We start from the raw sequence: 24,520 nt of genomic DNA, 5'->3' as shown, positions 1-24,520 counted from the left end.
CCCACAATGGTGGAATGAACTACCCACCCCAGTTAGGACAGCCGAATCACGTCCAATCTTTCGCCGTCGACTAAAGACGCACTTCTTCAACCATTATCTGAATAAAAAAAAAAACCATACAAAAAACCATACAAAAAAAATCTAACCCTAACTAACCGTACTGTCATGCACTTGTCCTAATAAACTAACCTACACTGTAGCACTCAACACTTTGATGAACATTGTTGCTCAGCTGATAGAGTTGTGCCCTTCCTGATGGCTTGTCGTACAGAACTTGTAAGTCGCTTTGGATAAAAGCGTCAGCTAAATGACTAAATGTAAATGTAAATGTAAATGTAATTGTTGCAGCAGTACAGTGTATGCATTTTCTTTCTTTTTTCACAGTAAACAACACCAACACAGACAAGAAACGAAACAGTGCAGTGGGGGATTAATCAATAAAATACATATATATAAAGTGAAGAGTGCAGAGATCCAGTACGGACTAGTGCAGTGCATTCAGTGTCATTGTGCCAGTGTCACTTGGGGGCAGAGGGGGGGGGGGGGGGGGGGGGGGGGGAGGGGGGGGGGGGGGGGGGGTACCGAGGGGGGGGGGACCTGAGGCATTGATCAGCCTGGCGGCTGAGGGGAAGAAGCTCAGTCTGTGTCGAGCTTTCACAGCCTTTGGGATCCTCAGCCTTCTCCCAGAGGGGAGCAGGGTGAAGAGGCTGTGACCGGGGTGGGATGGGTCGGCCATGATCTTCCTCGCCCTCTTCAGCGCCCTGGAGTCGTGACTTAATGATAATGCAAGAGGTTTTCCCAGAGCATCTTAGTTACCACCGAAATCTTTGTTCAAATTAAAGGAAATCATTAGGGAAACTGGGCTTAGGGGTTCATTCGGTATCCTACAATATTATGTAAAGCGTCTTTGAGTATTATTATTATTATTATTATTATTATTATTATTATTATTATTCAGCCACTTACACCCAAAGTACAGTATGTTCAGTGGCCCAATTTAAACCCATATCTCCCCACAACATCTGCCTGTTACGTCAGCCAGTGTGAATGTATGTGAAGCAGTACATTGCTGAAAAGAGCAGGAGTGTTCAGTCACCCCTCCCTGGGTAAAACAAATATGTATTCCACCCTCAACCCTTCATGTGAAAATGTTCAAATGATTTTCCTGGCCTGTATTGGATTTCTTACAGAAACTGTTTGTATCAGTACTATGTAAGTGATATCAATATGCAATTTTCATATGTACTCCCACCTCTACTATAACAATTATAGATTAGCATAGAAGTGGAGTGTATAGGGGACAATGAGTGTATGACAGCGATTGTGGAAGCAGGTTTGTGACTGGAAGGTTGCCGGTTCGATCCACACATGAGCAGGAATGAATATACAGTATAACATCTCCCCTCACTTAACCTCCAACTACTCAGACAGACAGACAGACGGACGGACGGACAGACAGACAGACATAGATAGATAGTGTAATAGGAAAATATTATATTCCACAACAATAGATAGATAGATAGATAGATAGATAGATAGATAGAGATAGATAGATAGATAGATAGATAGATAGATAGATAGATAGATAGATAGATAGATAGATAGATAGATAGATAGATAGATAGATAGATAGATAGATAGATAGATAGATAGATAGATAGATAGATAGATAGATAGATAGATAGATAGACAGACAGACAGACAGACAGACAGACAGACAGACAGACAGACAGACAGACAGACAGACAGACAGACAGACAGACAGACAGACAGACAGACAGACAGACAGACAGACAGACAGACAGACAGACAGACAGACAGACAGACAGACAGACAGACAGACAGACAGACAGACAGACAGACAGACAGACAGACAGACAGACAGACAGACAGACAGACAGACAGACAGACAGACAGACAGACAGACAGACAGACAGACAGACAGACAGACAGACAGACAGACAGACAGACAGACAGACAGACAGACAGACAGACAGACAGACAGACAGACAGACAGACAGACAGACAGACAGACAGACAGACAGACAGACAGACAGACAGACAGACAGACAGACAGACAGACAGACAGACAGACAGACAGACAGACAGACAGACAGACAGACAGACAGACAGACAGACAGACAGACAGACAGACAGACAGACAGACAGACAGACAGACAGACAGACAGACAGACAGACAGACAGACAGACAGACAGACAGACAGACAGACAGACAGACAGACAGACAGACAGACAGACAGACAGACAGACAGACAGACAGACAGACAGACAGACAGACAGACAGACAGACAGACAGACAGACAGACAGACAGACAGACAGACAGACAGACAGACAGACAGACAGACAGACAGACAGACAGACAGACAGACAGACAGACAGACAGACAGACAGACAGACAGACAGACAGACAGACAGACAGACAGACAGACAGACAGACAGACAGACAGACAGACAGACAGACAGACAGACAGACAGACAGACAGATAGATAGACAGATAGATAGATAGATAGATAGATAGATAGATAGATAGATAGATAGATAGATAGATAGATAGATAGATAGATAGATAGATAGATAGATAGATAGATAGATAGATAGATAGATAGATAGATAGATAGATAGTCGGCCAAGGTACTGGGGCATATGCCCATATTAGGAGTTCCGGAGAGACTCCCGCTAGAGCAGAGCGCATCAGCACAGATGAAGCGCACCTGTACCAGACGCACCCGAGACAGGTGAGCACAATCACCACTCAATCAAGCAGCATAATAATAATAATAATAATAATAATAATAATAATAATAATAATAATAATAATAATAATAGATCAAATTTATATAGCGCCTTCATAGAACCCAAGGTTGCTTCACAATCAGGACAAAAAATAGGGCTAGGGAAATACAGGTAGGGGGAAAAAAGGGGATGAGGGAAGGTAAGGGACAGTGGCGAATCCTCCTGGAAGCCAAGGGAAGCCAGGCTTCCCCATTAAAATATGAATATGAAATATGAAAAATGAAAAATTAAAATAATATATATATTTTCTTGTATAGTTTACAATCATAATAAAAAAATCATTATTTTTTCATCTCTGTGTTATAATTTATTTTTTTGAATTTTCTCACTCTCTCTACACTGTCAGACTCACTGAGGCAGGCTGGCAGTCACTGTGCTCAGTCACTGCAGCTCAGGCAGGAGGGGAGGAGGGAGGTGTCTTTCCCTAGCTTCCACCACGTGATTCATGGGTGTGGAGTCCAAAACCAATTATTAGCCAATAGGATTCGAGCTTAATAAAGCACTTTCCACACGATAACACGGGTCCCTCTGACAGAAAAGTACTCTAGCGCCCACATACAGGCATCTAACGTGAGTCACGTGACAACGTCTGAACGTCATCCCCTCGTGGGATTGATTGATTGAAAATTGTATTAACAGAGCGGGCACGTTCGAATCCTCTATTAGTGTATCAAACATTTAACACTTTATTAGCCACTTATTTTTCGCCGGCGGGACATTTACTGAGGACCAGCACAGCACACCACTGTGGATATTATGATATATCTGTCCAGGAGAAGCGAGGAGGACCACATTATTGGCCAAGTAAGCAGCCTAGCTAAACTACTAACGTTATCAGGCTAGCTTGGATGCTAACTAACGTAAGCTGGCATGGTTCATGGTGACTAACGTAAGCTGTTTGTGTTATAACGAGACAGCAAATTAATGAATGAATGAAAACTTTATTTAACAGATTGCAGAATGGGTACAATACAGTACGGCTCAATACACACAATTGTTAAGGGGATGCAGACCAGAGATTCGTCTTGTTTACATCAGGTTCCCCCATTTTCAATTCATATTGACATTTATGACATACACAACATACATGACATTTATGGCATAGGGACATAGGTATTTAGTACTGATACATTTGTGACATATGCGGTATCCAAATATACAGTACTGTTATCCATAGAACATGACAGAGTATATACATATGATGGGGAGGGGACTGTACATTAGGAGGGGGTGGGTGGGTGGGCGAGAATATATACATACGGTGGGGAGGAGACTGTACATTAGGAGGGGGTGGGTGGGTGGGAGAGAAATATACATATGGCGGGGAGAGAATATATACATGCGGTGGGGAGGAGACTGTCTATTAGGAGGGGGTGGGGGGTTTGGACATTTACGGTGGCCAGTTTCGAATTGCAGCCTCCCGTAGGTGCTCTTTAAGAGCGGTTTTGAATATGGGTAGGGATTCACATTCCTTTACAGCTTTGGGTAGGGCGTTCCACATTGATGTGGCATAATTGCTAAACGTGTTTAGTCCCTTGTTTGAGCCAAATCTGGGTTTAACATGATTTGTCCTCTGGTGTTGTGGTTATGGTATTCACTGACCTTTGGGAAGAATTTTGACATGTACATGGGTACCTTAGTCGTATAGTGTATCTTGTAGACCAGGCCCATTGCAAGTTTCTGTACTCTGTCGTCTACTCTAAGCCATCCTAGGTTGTCATAGTGGGCAGGGGTGAGGTGGGTTCTAGGGGTAAGGTCAAGTAGAAGTCTGACCAGTTTGTTTTGTGATGTTTGTAATCTTGTTTTTAGCGCCTTTGAGGTGCTTTGGTACCATGAGGTGCAAGCATAGTCGTAGTACCCTTGAATGAGTGCTCCTGCCAGAGTCTTCAGGGTATTCTTGTTTACCAGAGAGGAGATCCGGTACAAGAATCGAGTTTGTTGGTTGACTTTTTTTATTACCTTGGATGCCATTTTGTCACAGGAAAGATTTGCCTCTAGGATGGAACCTCAACCTAGGTATGTAATTTCATCTTTCCTTGTGACAATATTGTCACCCACTGTAACCGAGAAGCCGTCGGTCTTGCTGAGTTTGTTATTTGATCCGAAGAGAATGGACTCTGTTTTACCCAGGTGTAATGATAGTTTGTTATCAGCGAGCCAGGTGCAGATTCTGCCGAGTTCAGAGCTGAGGTTTTTTTCAACCTGTAACTTGTTCTTGTCAGAGACCAGCAGGGCTGAGTCGTCCGCGAACAAGAACAAGTTGCAGTCACAAGCTGACGACATGTAATTTGCATAAATTAGGAACAGTAGCGGTCCTAGTATGCTTCCTTGTGGAACACCACAGCTCACTGTGAGAGGGGGGAATAGAGTACAGTTTACCTCCACCATCTGTTCTCTCCCCTCAAGGTAGGATTTCATCCAGCTCACTGATCAAAACCAATTGATTTTACTTGTTAATCAGAATGGAGGCCTTTTGTAGGTCCAGCATGACCATGCCGCAGTATTTGCCCGCGTCCACCTCTAGTTTGATGTGGTTGTTCAAATAGAGAAGGCATGTGTCAGTGGACTGGGATGTTCTGAAGCCAGATTGGAATTCGTAGATTAGATTTTATTCCGCCAGGTACTTTTCGATCTGTTCTTAGACTATTTTCTCCATGACTTTCGAGATGGAGGTAAGAATAGAAACAGGGCGGTAGTTGCCTGGGTCTAATTTGCTGCCCTTTTTGTGCAGAGGGGTCACTCTCGCAATTTTGAAGTCCTTGGGGACGTGTCCCTGTTTTATGGAGAGGTTTATTATGTGTGTGATGACTGGGGTGATGGCGGCTGTTGAGTCTCTGAGGAATTTGGAGGGGATGTTGTCATGGCCAGTGGCCTTGTTAGGTTGGAGGGCGCTCAGTTTTTTGAGTACCTCATCGGTTGTTACCATTTCCAGTTTGAAGTCGTCTTTGCGGACCCATAGGTTTTTGTAGTATGCTACTATGTGTTCTAGCCCATAATGCCCAGAGTGGGAGGGTAGTTTGTTTACCAGTGTTGTGGCTATGTTTGTGAAGAAGATGTTTAAGTAATTGGCTACATCCAGCTTGTCTGTGATGAGCGTGTTGTCCGTCTTTATGTTTGAGAATCTGGTTTTAAGTTTTTTACTGCAGCCTAGTTGATTATTGAGTAATTTCCAAAGTTCACGTGAGAGAGAGAAGAGGAGATGATTATTGTCTGTGTGACCAATGCGTTGTTGTTTATCTGCTTTCGGAAGGAGGACCCTGCTATGTGCTATAACCCCCGATCGTCTGAGAACCCGCATTTTTTGTCAAATCAGTTGTGCAATAGTACATTTTGGTGAGTTGTTTCTATACAATTTACTTATGACATTTAGGTAACATTAATGAACAACTACAGTATTAAGGAGACAACTACAGTATGTAAGTAGTAAACCTATTATTCTTTTTTATTCCAGTCGATCATAATGATCATGATCATATTACGGAGCGCTCACTGCGTTCAAGAGAGAGAGAGAGAGGGAGAGAAAGAGGGAGAGAGAGACTCACATTTTCGTATATCCATATATGGGAAAAAGACATTTCCAGTGAGTGAAGGTTTGTTCAAATCATGAGGGAACAAAATAGTATTTTGAGGCCACAAAATATTATTTTGAGGGAACAAAATACTTGAGGTAACTATTTTGAGGCCACAAAATATTATTTTGAGGCCCAAAATTGATTAATTTGAGGTAACAAAATACTATTTTGAGGCCACAACATATTTTTTTCATTTTGCGTGGCAGCAATAAGCCTTTGTAGCAAGCAGATTAGCTGGGCTAGCTAGCTAACATTAGCTGAACTGACATTAGCTTGATAGCTAACTAGCGAATAGCATCAGCTAGCTAACATTAGCTAATGTTTTTTGACACTATTATTACACCAACACCATGGAACTAATGACCAATTTGACAACGTTCTCTCAGAATAGTCAGTAATTTTATATAGTGCTAGCTAACATTTCAACATACTTGTCTTGTTGCCCAAATTCACTATTACTAAACTAGTTACAGTAGGTAGCTAGCTATATCTGCTTCCACGTCTTGTGTTGAATGTTGGACTGGGACTTCATGACGTTACCAACGTCTTTGACATTATTTTTTATTTTTTTAGAGTTAACCAATGAGGTCAACAGGTTACTACCGGCAATCCATGTCTGTAATAATAATAAAACAAGAAAAAAATTCAAAATTATTACAACTTTTTTTTAAATTTTTTTATCTTAGGGGGGCTAATATTACATTTAGGGGGCTAGAACCGCCACTGATAGATAGATACCTGTGGTTGTGCATAGGAAACCTTCCCACAGAGGAATGATGTCACAGGTGTAGCGGGCTGGGACGCGTGAATACTTTCCCCAAGGTGGTTGTCCTTCCGTGTTCGGTTTGCGCGGCCTGATTGGCCACTGACGCTTCTCTCAGCGCCCAATCGCGTTGCGCCTAGCTTTCAGTTCCACAGCCCAAGTCCTTCCGTTCCACAGCCCATTTCCTCGTATTGTTTTCATCTCTCTATATCAGCGGTCGGCAACCCTAGGCACGTGTGCCCGTGTCGTATATTTCTAAATGAAAACATGAACATAGCCAACTGAAATGTACAAGGTAATGATTAGAAAGACAAAATGCTGATTGATAGAAGGGCCATTTAGAGTACACCATGTGAAGTTATTTCTGAGACCCTAGGCTTGAGGCAGGTTGACTCCCCAGAAACAGATGGCTGACCTTAAGACAATAAAACTGACCCCTCAGGACTATAGTAAGACGGGCCGAAAGGAGTGGTATGTACTTTGGCTATCGTTGAGAACTAAAACAAACTGAGAATAACCGTTGAGATCAAAAAGGTCATATTTACCCTAAGGAAGGAATTTCAGGTTACAACACGGCAGCTGCTGACGAAGACCCAGAGGTCAGAAAGGTGACACAGACTATTTGGAAATCTCCCCTTACACAGTAGAATGAATTAATGTTAATACTGAACAAAATACTTAGTGATCAAAATAGAGCTACAACCTAGATTACAGATTACTTTAGAATAGGAAAAAACAAACAGTAAGATAAATAGTTCAATCAAATAAAGTAAAAAGTGGACCCAACTGAAGACAAGACAGTGAGTCACTGGCTAGACAATAAAGAATTATCTTAGTATTCTAAAATGCAATTACAGAATGGTAAAGAGTTTGTAGATGGAAATAGCTCATGTTTTATTATCTATGCATCAAGAGCCAGTCTGTCTCCCCATAGACTATGAAAACTGTTGTCACAAGAAGCATGAGGACAGGGCACGCATTAAACTAATCAATGATTAAACAGCCCGGCAAGGTTCTATGGTGAAACGGTTGTGTCAGCAGAAGAAATTGTGTAACATGTTGTCACCAGACCCGCAGACAAGTTTCTGCTGGAATGTGACCAAAATAAGGCAGATCATGGACGTGAATAGGCAGGCAGGGTCTCCCCCTCCCTCTCGCTCTCTCTCTCCCCCCCCCTCTCTCTCTCTCTCTCTCTGATAAAAAGGGCTGATGGCGATGGACAGAGACACACACCCGGTGACGGGAGCGAGGAGACAAGAGAGGATCCCTGGAGAGCCGAGCCTGAGACTCACACCCAGAAGGGACCTGGAGAAGCGCTGACACACCAGAAAGGACCTGAAGACACAGAGCCATGGGGACAGACGATGACAGAGATCGCATCGCAGCTGGAGCGCTGAAAACCTCCACCGACAGAGGGAGACTCGCCACTCAGGCTACTGAAGAGCCGATGACACAGAGAGCCAATTGAGACCAGATGACCGAGCCGAGGCTCATAGCAGACTCCACCGAGGGTAGATGAAAACCAAGCGCTCCCAAACCTCCCAGGATCCGAAAGCAAGGTTGCCGTGACAACCAGACCACGGACCACTAGAGAGAACGCGTGTTGGCCTGGAAACCAAGACAACAACCAGAGAACAGCACCGAGAGACGATTAGATTGAATGAAAGAGACAATTAGATTGAACCAAAGAGACGATGTACTTGTTGATTCCTAAAGCTGTGGTATTAATAAAACACCGCAGTTGTATTTTGACCATGTTGTCAGCTCCTCTCTTCACTTGAACCGAACATCTAAAATACCTAAAACAATGCAGAGGAAAGGGTGATATAGAAAACTATACGATCATTTAGATAGAGATGAATGAAGCCAGAAAGATACTTCAATTGGTCCGTGACCCGTGCTACATTCGACCAGAACCGGTTGGAGACGACGGAAAGCTACTTCTGGAAGATGGACCTCGTCGACGCCTCTACGACTGAAATGAGATGATCGTCACCACTTCGACAGGCCAGCAGGACTAGGTAAGTAGTGATGGCGTTTAAGATTGGTAATGGTCGAAGCAGTCTCGCATTTTGGGGTTGCTATTGCATTAGGTAGAAATGAGATGGATCAGGTTATGTTGGTGTTGGAGGAGTACCGGGGTCCAGGTTTCACAACCTGGCTCTGGTCTCAGCCACACACCGGCGCTGCACTTAGGAAGCGTAGGGGTTAGGGGATGTTCAGTTAGGATGCCTATAGTTGGTACAAGGCCAAGTGAGGAGAGGAAATAGATGTCTGTATTTAGTTATATCAGCTTAGGGGATAGGTTAGGGATTAGGTAAGATATTTGAGGGGACCGGCGTAGGAGCAGTAGAACGGAGATTAGTCACAGATAGCGGGAAGTGGGACTGTGCGTGACGTAGTGGTTCATTAAAGGGTAAAGAGGAGTAGTCAGATCTTAAAGAGTAGAATAAGAGAATCCGTGGTGAAGTTCAGGGGTAGCCTGGTTCCGCGAAGAGAGACAGAGAACAGGGAGATGAGAAGAGGTTAGGGTTCGGGCTAGGATGCTGTAGAAACCACACTTAGAATCGGTGCGACGGAGTAATGGACTTTGGAAGACGTTCCATAAGCGAATTACCACTTCTAGTCCGACGTCATTTAGGCTCAGATTGGCTAAGGTCGATATCTGAAGAACATCAGCCGCGTGGAGGAATGCAAGGGGCTCTACGGGTAGCGGGGACACGGTCGAACACACGATTTGGCCATATAACACTCCGATACAAGCCAACAAGGGGCGCTATTAAAACTCTTCACGGGCTACTATACATGAATGGAGTGGGTTTCTCAGGGGTATAGCAACGCGGACTCAGTAGATATATGAAGCACTTTGGAAGTAGATACTGCACATGTGATTAGAACATAGGAGGATACTGTGTGAAAGAAGCGAGGGAATGCGTTTGGAAGGAATGTGTGCATAAATGGATGGTATGCTTATGAATGAGACATTGTTTTACTAAGTATATGTGTTTAAATGGATGAATGTTAGGAGCTCTGAGTGAATGTCAAGGTATTTTTTGTATTATTATGAACCAGGTGGCCAAGGCTGCAGCGGGGAGAAACCACACCCCTGTCCTGCCAGCATTAGCTGGCGCGACGCGACTAACGTGTGGACGCTGTGTTGCGTTTTCGAGTGAATTGAATGAATGGCATGTGTGATGGAACCTAGATGATGTGAAGTGTGCGTTGAAAGTTTTCAAAACGGTGGTGTGGAAGTCTAAAAGTAATGTAGAAACGATCAAAGAAAACGGGGATTTTGGAGCTGATGACGTCACTAGGGAGCGTCGGAGCTTGGGGTGCGTTTAATATACTGTGTATTTCGGTCAGGCGGGGCCAATCGGGCGAGCATACTAGAATAAGGATAATGATATATGTTCTGTGAACGGGGGCTAAATAGGATTAAAGTTGTGTTACGGGGGAAAGCAGGGGTTGTGTAAACGTTGCGATGTGTTGTGCCGCTCGGATCAACAGGTGAATGGGCCATTTAGGAGGAGTGATGTTGGGTACTAAGCTAAGCTAATAGGAGCTAGCAGCACTGAGCTAACGAAGCTACGATGCTAAGCTACCTGTGCTAACAATATAGCATGATTGAACTCTCGGAGAATCTCGCGTGTTGCTACTCTTTGCTGGCGCGGTATCTTAGAGAGACGGTGGACAGGGACTTCCGGTGTAGAGGATTCTGGGAATTGTAGTTTTGTGGTTGAGGTAGAACGTCAAGTTGTCGTCTTGGTATGGTTTACGTAATGACGCACTTGCGGGGGAGGCGTGGGCGCCTCCTACAGGAAGTGGTGAGTGCTGTGGTGCGTTGGTGATGGACGAGACGTTCCAGCGGAGGGCAGTGTTGCCTCTTTTATAGTTTCACCTTTACAGGTGGAACGAGGTGCAGTAAGCAATAGAGAACAGTTGTGGTTATAATAGGTTTTGAGTAGCGGACATCTGTGGGGATTTGTAAATTCTTTATAATCGGTTTTTTCTGTTGTTGATGATGGGTGTGTTTACTGGTTTGATTATAGGTCTGTATTTGTTATGGGCCAGGGGTAATGGCGCTGGTGGGATAGTATGGGATAGATGTGTGAGTTTGTTTGTGACTTTGGTTGCGTGAAACCCCCCCCCCCCCCTTTTTTCCTCTGTCTCTTCCTCCCTCGTTCACACTCTCCCCTTCCTCCTTCCCTCCCTCCCTCCCTGTCCCTCCCTCCCTCCCTCCCTCCCTCCCTCCCTCCCTCCCTCTCTCTCTCCCTCCCTCCCTCCCTCCCTCTCTCCCTCCTTCCCTCCCTCCCTCCCTCCCTCCTCCACCCCCGCCCCCCTCCGCTCCATCCCTGTCTCCCAGCTTAACTGTGAGATGACGGGTGCACAAAGGAAGTTATGTTTAGGATAGATTGCCTGATTGATTGTTTGATTGAAAATTTGTATTAACAGATTGTAGAATGGGTACAATACGGTACAGCTCAATACACACAATTGTTAAGGGGATGCAGACCAGAGAAAGACTTTCGTCTTGTTTACATCAGGGTCCCCCATTTTCAATTCATCATGGGCGTGGAGTATTGGTTATATTGAAATTGGTTATATTGGTTATATTAGAATAATGTTACTTGCTGAAATAGGATTACATAGGATAAATAGAATATTCATGGTCATTCTTTTGGTCTGATTAAAGTTAAGGTTGATTTAGACGGTTTTGGAAATAGTTAATGTTGCATTGTGTGCCCCCCCCCCCCCCCCTTCCTCCCCTTAGTCCCTGTATCCCTGTATCCCTCCCTCCTTTTTTTCTTTTCCCTTCGCCCCCCCTCTGTCTCTCCTTGTATTTCGCCATCCCTAGATTGCGGCGTGTGTTGTGGGCATTTGGTTGTAGGTTTATTTGAACTACGTTGTTGTTGTGTATGTGAGGTAGGTACCGGATGGGCGCTGGCCTGTCTAGGTGCAGGTGGTGGTAGGATGATTTGTGATATTCTTGGTGTGGTAAAGCTTGGGGTGTTTCCGTTCAGGTTCGAAACTGAAGGGAGGACGCTTTGGGCTGTGAGTTGACGGTTCTTTGTGTATTCAGGGGACTGGGTGAATATTGCAGGTGGCATAGTGCGGGTGTCCGTGAATTTATTAACGTGGCCAGCTGTACTATGTGTCGGTCAGGGTTTTAGTGATATAAGTTGCTAAAAGTTTATTGTTTTCCCTGATTGGTGGTTGGTAGCAGTAGCAACACTAATTAGTTTTTATTAGGTGTTGTGGGGGGTAATGGTTGTGTGTAAGGATGAATGAAATGGATGTTGTATGAGGAGTATGAATGAAATTGAGGTTGTAGGAGGAGTGTGAAGCGAAAGCGAATAATACATTTAGTCGATACGCTAATCGGGCATTTAAAGTAAGAAATAAGGTTAGGATGAACAGATTCATCAAGCAAAGAGAGGTTGGAACGGATGGAAGACCAGGTTTACAAAGGATTATTAGACAATGGATAGGAAGGGGATTAATGATTATATTTCCCAGGAAATCAGGTGGAGAGAGCACACAGGGGATTGGAAACCTCCAGTGTTCCTGTTGAAGGAACGGACAAAAAACAAGATAAGCTGTATCGTTATTTTTTCAAACAAATCACACTGTGTCTCTCTGAATATTTTAGTATAGTGTTGCCCGACATTTCCAATGCATAACGAATAGTGGGAATAAGGGAAATGCCACTGTATTAAGTCTGGATGTTTCTGCTTTCTTTCTGTACAGGTGCTCGGCCGGACAGGAGCTCTAACGATTTCCATAAGCCAACTAGGGAAACGGCTGTGTTTAGCCTTGGTATAAGTATGAATGATAAGCCAATTATCAATCCTTGTCTGCACAGTAAAGATTTGACAGTGTGAGTGTTTTAACTCAAGTAAGTGGTAATAGTGAAAGACAGAGGAACTTGTTTTTTCAAACGGTGTTACAGGAGTGTTTGAAAGAGTGAAGTGAATGACAGTAACATAGGAAGTTCACCTTAGTGGAACATTAATAGGAACGACTGAAGCGTTAGATGCAGAAACAATAGAATAACAGTGACAACAATATGGAGAAGGGCCTTAGTGATCGGGCCATTGGGGGGAGAAGGCCGAGAGCCTCTGCAGACATTTCCCAGATAGACTTTACCAGTGATGATCTGATTAATTGGGACTTCTCTCATGTGACCAGTACGACAGAAGGACTTGAAATGTTGACTTTGGTTTCGATACAGGGGAGTGAACCAGTGACAACGGTGTTACTCCAACCAGAACCGATTCAAGCTGGAGTGTCCATTGCAGGCGACTGCGGTTTAACCAAGGGGCAGAAAAAGAGACTGAGGTTACAGCCGTCCCACGAAGTCCACTCTGGCCGGAGGGCTGGAACTGAGACCGACAGCAGGTATGGAATACACGAACAGTTTCTACAGCCCACCCGTTTCCCATGTCCACCCTGCCCTCAGCACCAAAGCCAAGATGAGAGGCGGAGCCCAACGATGGGAAGTCAAACCGCCAGTGCTGAGATGGGGGAAGAGGCAGCATACTATAGACAACAGAGAGCGTTTGTGACAGCGTTCGAACAACACGAGGCAGTTCATCGAGATCTGATGAAGACACAGCTGGAGATCGGTCAAGCCGCACACGAGACTCAGAGACTGGGACGAGAACTGGCGAGAAAGACTGTGCTACTAGAAGCGACAGCTGTTGAGATCATGCTTCGGGCGTCTGACCTAGGCCGCCGGGATCAAAGAGTGCCCTGTGCCCCGTTGCCCGGACAGGGAACTGGGCCGCGACAGGGTGAACAGAACCGCAGGAGGGGTGAGTTTCTAGGCCCCTCCCAACAAGAGAAGGCCCGAGGAGAGGCAGCAGAAAAGGACAGGTATGCCCCTCTCTCCTCCAGGCAACAGGACATGCGACCAGAGGACAGGAGAGGGGTGGACCTGGCGAGGACGGTGGGAGGCCAGCCGAGAGACTGTGGGAGTCGTGGTAAACTGGGTAAACTGGAACCCCTGGGATGGCCGGCGTCGGCTGTGTGCTGGAATTGTGGGGAGGTTGGCCATTTCGCTCGGTCATGTTACAAAGGGTGGCAGACTCAGCGAACGTCCAGTAAGAAGCGAGAGTCCAAACAGGGTTGCTGGGAATGTGGAGAGTTGGGACATTTTCAGAGGGGGTGTCTGCATAGGTCATAGGTTAATTAAGAGCAAAGCGGAAATGCACAAACAAAGCCTTTTGGGTGCTCGAGTAAATAGAGTTATTGATAAATTAAAATGGAAAATGAGACTGATTAGAATAAGGATAGAGATGAGGATACATAGATAAGGTTTGATTAGGTGTGCGAGTTACTAAAATGGTTTGGAAGACTAACCAGGGTAAGTTGGGGCTGTTGATGGGATGAAGTAACTGGGAAAATTGCATGAGTTAATCTAAACTAACAAAATTTATGGTTTTAGACAGGAACAATGGAACATATAATATTAGACAGAGTTAGAAACAAAGGACTATTTATAGTAGTGATTACAATACTTGATCAAAGGGTGGTCAAAGTTGAATTAAGGAATTAAAAAAAAAAAAAAAAAAAAAACACAATTATTATTTCATTACTTATTTTATTTCTTTTTGGATTTCTAATTTTGCTGTCTTAGTTTTGCGGGGGTATTTATGCCTCTAGATGATTGTTAAGTTCTGTTTGATGAGTGTGTAGCATGTAGGCGCTCACAATTTTTTGTTTGTTAATTGGTTTGTTTTTGTTTGGTACTCTGATAGTTATAGGAACTGGCTGGCTGGGGGAGTTCTCTCGCCGGTCGGGGATAGCAGGTGGTGGTGACACAGCAAGGCTGGTAGGAAGTCTGATATAATGAGCTGGAAACTGAGGATGGACGGGAGCTGGTTCATGGTTTGTTTTCCGCTCATTAAGAGTCCAGATGTAGAATCTGGGCGGTTGTGTCACTTTTTGGGTTATGATAAGTGTTGGGGAAACATATTTCTCTGTCTATAGAAAGCTCTGTAGGTTTTTGGTCGCAAATTGGCCAGGCAGTGTTCATGTAGAGTGCAGACATGTGAATTTGATGATTGACTTATGGGAGGCTCTGCACCGGCTTGTTGAAAGCTGGCGGAGTGTGTGTGATGTGTGTTTAAAGGGACTGTGGTTTGTTGACCATGCACGTAGGTTCTGTTGGTGATTGGCCTCGTCTAGAGCTGACTGTCCGGACCGAGGAGCTGTCGGGAAACAAGGTATTTGAAAGTGAAATAATGGTTATTCCACTGTCAAGGGTGGAGGTAGTTGTGTTGATCTTGAGATATTGAATCTAGTAAAACAGTACAGCACAAAAAGAAATGAGACAAAGATGATTTGATTGAATGCTAACGTAAGAAGCTGTGAAATACATAGATAATTAATTGGAGAAAAATGTATTGTCAAAATGCAGAACAGTAAAGATGTATCTGCGAAAATAAAAGTTTCCAATCTATTGTGTGTTTTGTAAATAATAATCCAAAATGCAAAAAGGACAGAGGGAAAATCGTTTCCTTCTGTGGAGAATCGGAGCAGGACAGAGACCTGCATACAACGAAGAAGAGGCGGTGATTAGCACAAAATACAACAAGAAGAAACAAAACGGTCAAAAACGAGTTAGCAGTAAAGGCCTCAGGAGGTTTAAACAGGGATAACTGACAGGGATGAAAGCGAAGAATAATTGAGGCCTCAGTGGTCTTTTCAAGGAGAAGAAATAATTTATGTTGCTTGTTTGAATTTCCCTCAAATGTTTAGAGAGTTAATCTTTTAGTGGTGTGATGTATTAATCTTTTCTTGCAGAGTCCATTACACAAAATAGACATTTAAGCTAATTACATGGATAAAATAGTCTAAACAAAAAAGCTATTATTGAAAGAGTGTTTCTTGTAAAAACAGGAACAGCTTTCTTAGACTGGATGTCATAATAATAACTGATAATGTGTATAAACTGTGAAAGGAGGAAAAGGTAGGTGAAATGATGATTTTGTAACTGTACAGATGGAAAGGGGGTTGTAGTTCGATTTGGGTAAATTTTGGATTTTTTTTGAAAATTTTAGAAAATATTAGCAAACATTATGATTATGATTTTTAACATGTTTAATTTAGAAAATTAATGTTGTATAGTGGGTTATTAAACCCCCTAAGGGTGGATTGTCGTATATTTCTAAATGAAAACATGAACATAGCCAACTGAAATGTACAAGGTAATGATTAGAAAGACAAAATGCTGATTGATAGAAGGGCCATTTAGATATCCCCATGTGAGTTATTTTTGTGACCCTAGGCTTGAGAGGGAGATCACCCCGCACTCAGCCAAATGGAGGACAATCTGGAGGGCAAAAGACTGTTTATGATGTTAAGGCACATTCCACTGGTTGGTTAGCAGCTGTGGTTTAGGCCACCTCCAACTGACAAGAGAGGAAATCATTATCGTTGAAACAGGAACCAAACTCAGAATAGCCGTTGAGATCAAAAAAGGTCATATTTACCCTAAGGAAGGAATTTCAGGTTACAACACGGCAGCTGCTGACGAAGACCCAGAGGTCAGAAAGGTGACACAGACTATTTGGAAATCTCCCCTTACACAGTAGAATGAATTAATGTTAATACTGAACAAAATACTTAGTGATCAAAATAGAGCTACAACCTAGATTACAGATTACTTTAGAATAGGAAAAAACAAACAGTAAGATAAATAGTTCAATCAAATAAAGTAAAAAGTGGACCCAACTGAAGACAAGACAGTGAGTCACTGGCTAGACAATAAAGAATTATCTTAGTATTCTAAAATGTAATTACAGAATGGTAAAGAGTTTGTAGATGGAAATAGCTCATGTTTTATTATCTATGCATCAAGAGCCAGTCTGTCTCCCCATAGACTATGAAAACTGTTGTCACAAGAAGCATGAGGACAGGGCACGCATTAAACTAATCAATGATTAAACAGCCCGGCAAGGTTCTATGGTGAAACGGTTGTGTCAGCAGAAGAAATTGTGTAACATGTTGTCACCAGACCCGCAGACAAGTTTCTGCTGGAATGTGACCAAAATAAGGCAGATCATGGACGTGAATAGGCAGGCAGGGTCTCCCCCTCCCTCTCGCTCTCTCTCTCCCCCCCCCCCTCTCTCTCTCTCTCTCTCTCTGATAAAAAGGGCTGATGGCGACGGACAGAGACACACACCCGGTGACGGGAGCGAGGAGACAAGAGAGGATCCCTGGAGAGCCGAGCCTGAGACTCACACCCAGAAGGGACCTGGAGAAGCGCTGACACACCAGAAAGGACCTGAAGACACAGAGCCATGGGGACAGACGATGACAGAGATCGCATCGCAGCTGGAGCGCTGAAAACCTCCACCGACAGAGGGAGACTCGCCACTCAGGCTACTGAAGAGCCGATGACACAGAGAGCCAATTGAGACCAGATGACCGAGCCGAGGCTCATAGCAGACTCCACCGAGGGTAGATGAAAACCAAGCGCTCCCAAACCTCCCAGGATCCGAAAGCAAGGTTGCCGTGACAACCAGACCACGGACCACTAGAGAGAACGCGTGTTGGCCTGGAAACCAAGACAACAACCAGAGAACAGCACCGAGAGACGATTAGATTGAATGAAAGAGACAATTAGATTGAACCAAAGAGACGATGTACTTGTTGATTCCTAAAGCTGTGGTATTAATAAAACACCGCAGTTGTATTTTGACCATGTTGTCAGCTCCTCTCTTCACTTGAACCGAACATCTAAAATACCTAAAACAATGCAGAGGAAAGGGTGATATAGAAAACGATACGATCATTTAGATAGAGATGAATGAAGCCAGAAAGATACTTCACCCGCATTGGCACGCGGGAGCATTTTCATTGGCACAGGGGGCAGCATTTAAAAAAAAATTAAATTAAAAATTAAAATTTATTTTATTTTTATTTATTTTATTACTTTGCTTTGAAATATTATAGTGAAATATTTTGCACTGTTGTCGCATTTATCTTGTTGAAATCCTCCCACAGGTTCTTTTTTGTAAGTCGACTGTTTTGCACACCCCTATGACAGCTATACAGCTGTTCCCATGGTGCTCAGCTGTCAGCAGTCAGCTGGCCTCCCGCACCCGCGCGCAGTTCCCAAGTAATCACAGTGTGCCGCGGTTTCATTCTGTATGTGCCGTATTTCTTTTTTTTTTTTATATTTTTTTTATTATTGCAAAACAAAAATTATTAAAAGTCAGTACTCAACACACAATGCATAATGAAACTTTCAGTCAAGGTGGTTAAAATACATGCAAGTACAGAAACAAGATAAAACAAAAATAGTCTATAATAACCTTTTAACCGTATACAGTGTATATCCCGCGAAATTACTATTATATAACTGTTAGTATATAATATACCCCTAATACCTATTTTCCAGCTCGAACCCCCCCCTCCCGGACCCCCTCTTGGATAGTACCTCCATTATCCCTCACTCCTAACCAGACACTACCACTATAAGCTAGCTTTTATTCTCTCCACCACTTCTACCCACATTGACATTTTGGATTCATTGAGACCCAGAATTCTTGCTGTAGATATTTCTTGATATATCACATCGAGATATGTAAGGAACCAAACTCTCCGGCACATTTTTTCCGGTTGAAACCAGCGTGATGCAATCAGTTTTTTAGCTACTGTGATACCCGATAAAACCAATCTCTTTAGCTGTGGATTCACTGCAAACTCAAAAACATCATTCAATAGTAATACCGAGGGGTGTACAGGTATATTCCAAGATACGAATATTGATAATTGTTGGGACACATCTTTCCAGAATGCCTTAACTGGTGGGCAGTCCCAATACATGTGCATAAATGTTCCTTCGTCCCCATTTGTACATTGGGAGCATTTGGAGTCTTGTTTAAGCCCCATTTTGCACAGCCTTATAGGAGTCAAGTATGTCCTGTGAATATAGTTCAGATTGATTTGTTGATGATCCGGGTTCCTTGATGTAAGTCGGACATTTGCCCAGGCTCCTTGTCAATCAAAGTCATTTTCCAGGTCTGGTATATCCCTCCTCCAGACAGTGTCTAGTTGAAGGGTTTCATACGAGGACGTTAGTAATTGATAATAAAAACCTGATACAAAACCTCCCAATGTTTCTCTTTCATAGAAAAATTTGTGGTATCTGTGGTGTTCGATTGGTATGAGTAATGGAACACCGTGAGACCTCAGACATAGCTTTAACTGTATGTAAAAAAGCCATGTGGACTCGGTGAGGTTAAACTTGTGCATATTTCGACATAACTGCAGAAGCCCTGGTTATTAAAAATATCCCCTAATGAGTGTATGCCTTGCTCTTCCCATATAGGGAATCTTATAGGGCGTTTTCCCATTAAGAGTGCATTGTTATTGAATATGGGAGTGTGATTATGCCATTTTTGAGGGTTAGGATATTTCTTTTGTGTTTCCCGCCATGTTCTGATTGCATGGGTAATTATGGGGCCAAATTCCCGCTCACAATGCTTGATTGAAAGTTTAGTGTGTGCTATGTCTTTCAGTCTCTGTGGGGCTACTATGTTTTCTTCTAATTCTCTCCATGATACCAAAGCCTGGGGATCAAACCATATTTTCAATGGTCTTAATGTGAAAGCCTTAAAATATTGTAAAAAATCTGGAACTGCCATGCCACCGTCTGCTTTATTTCTCTGTGCGGTGGATCTTTTTATGCGAGGTGGTTTGTTATTCCAAATAAATTTGTATGTGGAGGATTGTAATCTTTTCCAATAGCCCTCTGGAGGAGGTAACGGTAGCATTGAGCTGATGAAATTGATTCTTGGTAATACATCCATCTTAACTATTGATACCCTTGCCTGTACTGAGTTTTTAAGTTTTGCCCACCTGTCCAGGTCGTCTTTGATTTTGTTCTGTATTTTTGTGTGTGCCGTCTTTCATGATGGCAACCCCCGCTAAGAAAGTTAAAGCAAAGGAAATTCGGGCATTCCAGCCCTCATGGACAGACGACTACGGGTTTGTGTGTCAGAAGGACCGTGCTGTGTGTACTTTATGTTTAGAAAATGTAGTTTGCCGAACGTCAGGTGTGAAACGCCATTTTGAGACGAAGCGTCAAAAAAGTTTCAAAGATCAGGCGGATAAGGCAGAATCCATTAAACGTGCCGTGGCCAGGTATGGAAAGCAAGCCAGCACCCTCAAAGTGTTCATGACTGCTAAAAACCACGCAACTGAAGCAAGCTATCGCATTGCTCGTTGCATTGCGAAATGTGGAAAGCCATTCACTGATGGCGAGTATATCAATGAGGCTTTTCTCTGTAGCTCAGATGTTTTGTTTGAAGGCTTGCCAAACAAAGAGACAATCAAATCAAGGATAAAAGATATCCCCATGTCAGCTCAAAGTGTCGAGCGACGCATCAACGAAATGTCAGAAAATATCAGAGAACAGCAAACAGCTGGATTAAAAGATGCTCCGGTGTGCAGCTTAAAGTGACCAACTACAGCCCCCAGATAACAGAGCTCAGTAAAGCAAAACAGGGCCAGGGATCTCACTGACAGCGACAGGTAGGCAGCTGTTTATTTTCCTACACATGGGGCTGCATGTTAACTTGAACATCTCTCTCTCTCTCCTCTCTCTCTCTCTCTCTCTGGCCTTGCTCCGGTGGAGGGATTGGAGGAGGAGGGTGTGCTTTGTGTGTGTGTGCCATCATGTTAACGTTAGCCTCAGTTAAACCTTGCGACGACTGAGCTGTGTTCTGTGTTCTGAGCTGTGTTCTGTGTTCTAAGCTGTGTTCTGTGTTCTGAGCTGTGTTCTGGTCATGTGACACTACACATATTTAATTGAGACCCTTTATTATTTCAATTTAGCTGGAAATACATTGATACATCATTCAGTAACATTTTCAGAGCCTTATAACAAAAACATTATTACGGTCACCATTGTGACCAGTGGGATTAATCAACAAATTGTATTCTTTATTTTTCTATTTCATTTTAACATTGCACATGTTAAAAGGGAGAGGGCAACGCCATTTCTTTTTACTCAAAATGTGAGTATTACCAAATCAACTTGTGTTCTTAAAGCAATGACAATAAACATAGTTTTATTAGGTTGAAATAATGTGGTTGTGTACTTATTTTTCTGTTAACTTATTATGGATTGAAAACTTAAAACCTTAATGCACAGTAACTGAACTCAATCTTTTTAAGTTCTGGTAACTTATTAGGTTTTTTACAGTGTATAGTCTTGCGATCAATCGAAACTTCTTTACACGTTATACCTCACATTCACCCATTCATTCACACATTGTGGTGTTCTCCATTAGGCCTGTAGGTGGAGCTATGACACAGCATTGATTGATTGATTGATTGAAAACTTTATTAACAGATTGCAGAATGGGTACAGTACAGTACAGCTCAATACATACAATTGTTAAGGGGATGCAGACCAGAGAAAGACTTTCGTCTTGTTTAACGTACAGTACAGCACACGTACAGTACACACACGTACAGTACACACACGTACAGTACACACACCGATGGTGGAGGGCAGCCCACGTGGCATTTTGGATGTGTCCAAAAATGAATGGGCAAATGTGAGTGAAATGGTCGCACTGTATGCAGCTGTTTGTCTGCATTGCATTCCCCCCCCCCCCAACTCAGATTTAGGGTTGATACAACCATCATAATAATATTGTGTGAGATTGTGGTCTGGAACACAGCCCAATTGCTGAATACACAGGAGAGGAGATAGGAGCGTTTTCAAGGGTTTTAATGAAATGAGCAACACAGGAATTGGGGGGGATAGAACGGGGTTATGTTCTGTCTTGTGGCTGCCGTGGCGGCAGCGAGCAAGCAAGTGGTTCTTGTTCTTGTCTTGGGGGCTGCTGGGCTGCAGCGGGTGAGCAAGTGTTCCTCTTCGGGGACAGGAGACGTCCAGGCAGGGACGGCGGTCCTTTGGGGCACAGGAGAGAACAGGTTAGAGCAAGGCAATACAAAGGGTAGATTCCAGCAGAGCTTTAGGTAGAGACGTCGTACCTGGGTAGTGGTATTTAATACCACGACGACCTCTGGTCAGCGTCGAGGGGTAGATGTAGGCATCTCATCAGAGGGGGATAGGATGCAGCTGTGAGGAGTGAGGTGCCTGGCAGCGTGCGAATCAGGGGGATGAAGTGCAGCTGTGCCAGGTGTCGTGAAGTGAAGTGATGTTGGTCGAATCAGGATGAATGGAGGGGTGAATGGAGAAAGAGAGGATGAGGAGGAGTGCGTGGAGGATGGAGAGGGGGATGAAGAGGAGTGTGTGGAGAACGTGAGGGAAAAAGGAGGGGGAGTGAAGTATGCCTGTGCTGTGATTATAACATATTGTTAATAATAACAATAACAATAATGATGTAATAATGTAAAAATTATCATAAAAAATACCTGATTATGAGAAAAAATATTTACGATGCATGGGATATTGTTGATATGGCACACTAGTTACAACTATATTTCAAACTGGCACTTCATGTCAAAAAGGTTGCTGACCCCTGCTCTATATTAACGTAGCCCGTTTTCATCCGTTCCACAGCCCATTTCCTCGTATTGTTTTCATCTCTCTATATTAACGTAGCCCATTTTCATCTTTCTATATTAACGTAGCCCATTTCCTCATATTGTTTTCATCTCTCTATATTAACGTAGCCCATTTCCTCTTATTGTTTTCATCTCTCTATATTAATGTAACGCACTATTCATATCAATCGGCATCACATCAATATAAATAACGTATTGTTTTCATCTCTCTATATTAACGTAACTAGCTATTCATATCAATCGACATAACATCAATATAAATAACGTATTGTTTTCATCTCTCTATATTAACCCATTCTCTGCCGGAACTTATATCCATCCTTGTAGCCTCTCTGCCAGCTGTATTTGTCTATGGAGATGTTCACCTTCTTTGCAGGGCTATAACTTTTTAAATTGTATTGCTAAATTGACATTACTATGGCCCATTCAACATAAATTATCTATCGTTCAGGATGTAGGAACGTTTTACTTTTTCATTCACACATTCATACAATAATACGGTCTAGAGTATAAATATGTTTTTATCGTTTTCTGCAGTATTTCATAGAATGTGAGATATAGCCATAAATGCATATATTAGATCATCAAATGCAGTTTGATACCGATCGACGGCAGATTAAAAATGTCAACTGTACATGATCCTAGACGTGTTGACTGATCATCTGCGGTTGACCGGAGGGGGGGGGGGGGGGTCGTTTATAATTCAATGGCCGACGTTAAATCATTTATGTAGTATGGGTGATATATAATAGATCAGAGCAGTTTGTATCGAAAATGGTAAAGAAAAACGCTGAAACTCACCCCAGTCTCCTCTTACCGTTAGGTGATGAGCGTGGAGCAAAAAGATCGCTATTATGGGATGTTGATCTAGGTGATCCAGTTCCGGTTTGTATAATACTAATATACGACCAATCATGTTGTTTATTGAGTTATGGCAACGGGTCGATATGCACAGTGTCTGGATAGAGGCCGGACAGAATAGGTGACGGACTAAGCACTTCCGGCCACTTCTGGTTTTGGCAACTCGCCGATCGGCCACCAGGTGGCGGTATTGAAGGGTTGCAGAGTTGAGCGGAGTCCTACAACACCAGCAAAGACTCCGTGGGTGAAATGTGAATACCATGACGGAAATATGAAATATTGATCTCAAAGACGCCGTAACCCGTCGTTGGCAGATTACGCATGGCGAGGAATGACGTGTAAACACGTCATCGGTGGAGAAAGGGTTAACGTAACTAGCTATTCATATCAATTGACATCACATCAATAGTTAGTATATTGATGCACGGCGGTAGCAGTATAGCGATGCACGGCGGTAGTAGTTAGTGCATTGATGTGCTAGTTAGTAGTATATTGATGCAGGTAGGTAGCTGATGTGATGGACTTGTGGAACTGAGAGAGAAAGTTAGGAGCGAGCGTTTGGGCATTGAGAGAAGCGGCAGTGGCCAATCAGGCCGCGTAAACCGAACGCGGAAGGACAACCACCTTGGGGAAAGTATTCATGCGGCTGGCGTGGTACATGGCTCCTCCTCCCTGCCATGGATATTACATGGCTCCCCTCCAAACTGAGATGGCTGGATGAGTTTAGCATAGCGATACTAGAGAGAGAGAGATAGAGAGAGGGGGGAGGGGCAGATAGAGATAGACAGAGGAGAGAAAGAGAGAGCTAGAAACAGACAGAGACAGAGAAGGGTTATAGGCACTTCTCAATAAAGGTTTAATTTACTGCACACTCAGTGCGTGCTGTACAGTCCTGGGAATTACGACAGCCGGAATTAGATCAGTGGGTTGTTTTCACACTGTCATGTCAA

At 43.4% G+C, this 24,520-nt stretch overlaps 1 protein-coding gene across 1 annotated transcript in view; it reads right to left on the bottom strand.

Moving 5' to 3' along the window:
* LOC311239408 (complement component C8 beta chain-like) overlaps positions 1–24,520 on the bottom strand; it is a gene marked incomplete at both ends in the record, with an annotated part of 85,060 nt that overhangs the window by 42,338 nt on the left and 18,202 nt on the right. Inside the window, 2 exon segments of the mRNA XM_084327712.1 lie at positions 7,127–7,183; positions 24,229–24,307. Coding sequence (XP_084183838.1) covers positions 7,127–7,183; positions 24,229–24,307 — 136 coding nt within the window.

The sequence above is a fragment of the Notolepis coatsorum genome (genome assembly GCF_963971535.1).
Source record: "Notolepis coatsorum genome assembly, chromosome: 13".
NCBI classification, from domain to species: Eukaryota; Metazoa; Chordata; class Actinopteri; order Aulopiformes; family Paralepididae; genus Notolepis; species Notolepis coatsorum.
This window is presented reverse-complemented; position numbering and strand designations above follow the sequence as displayed.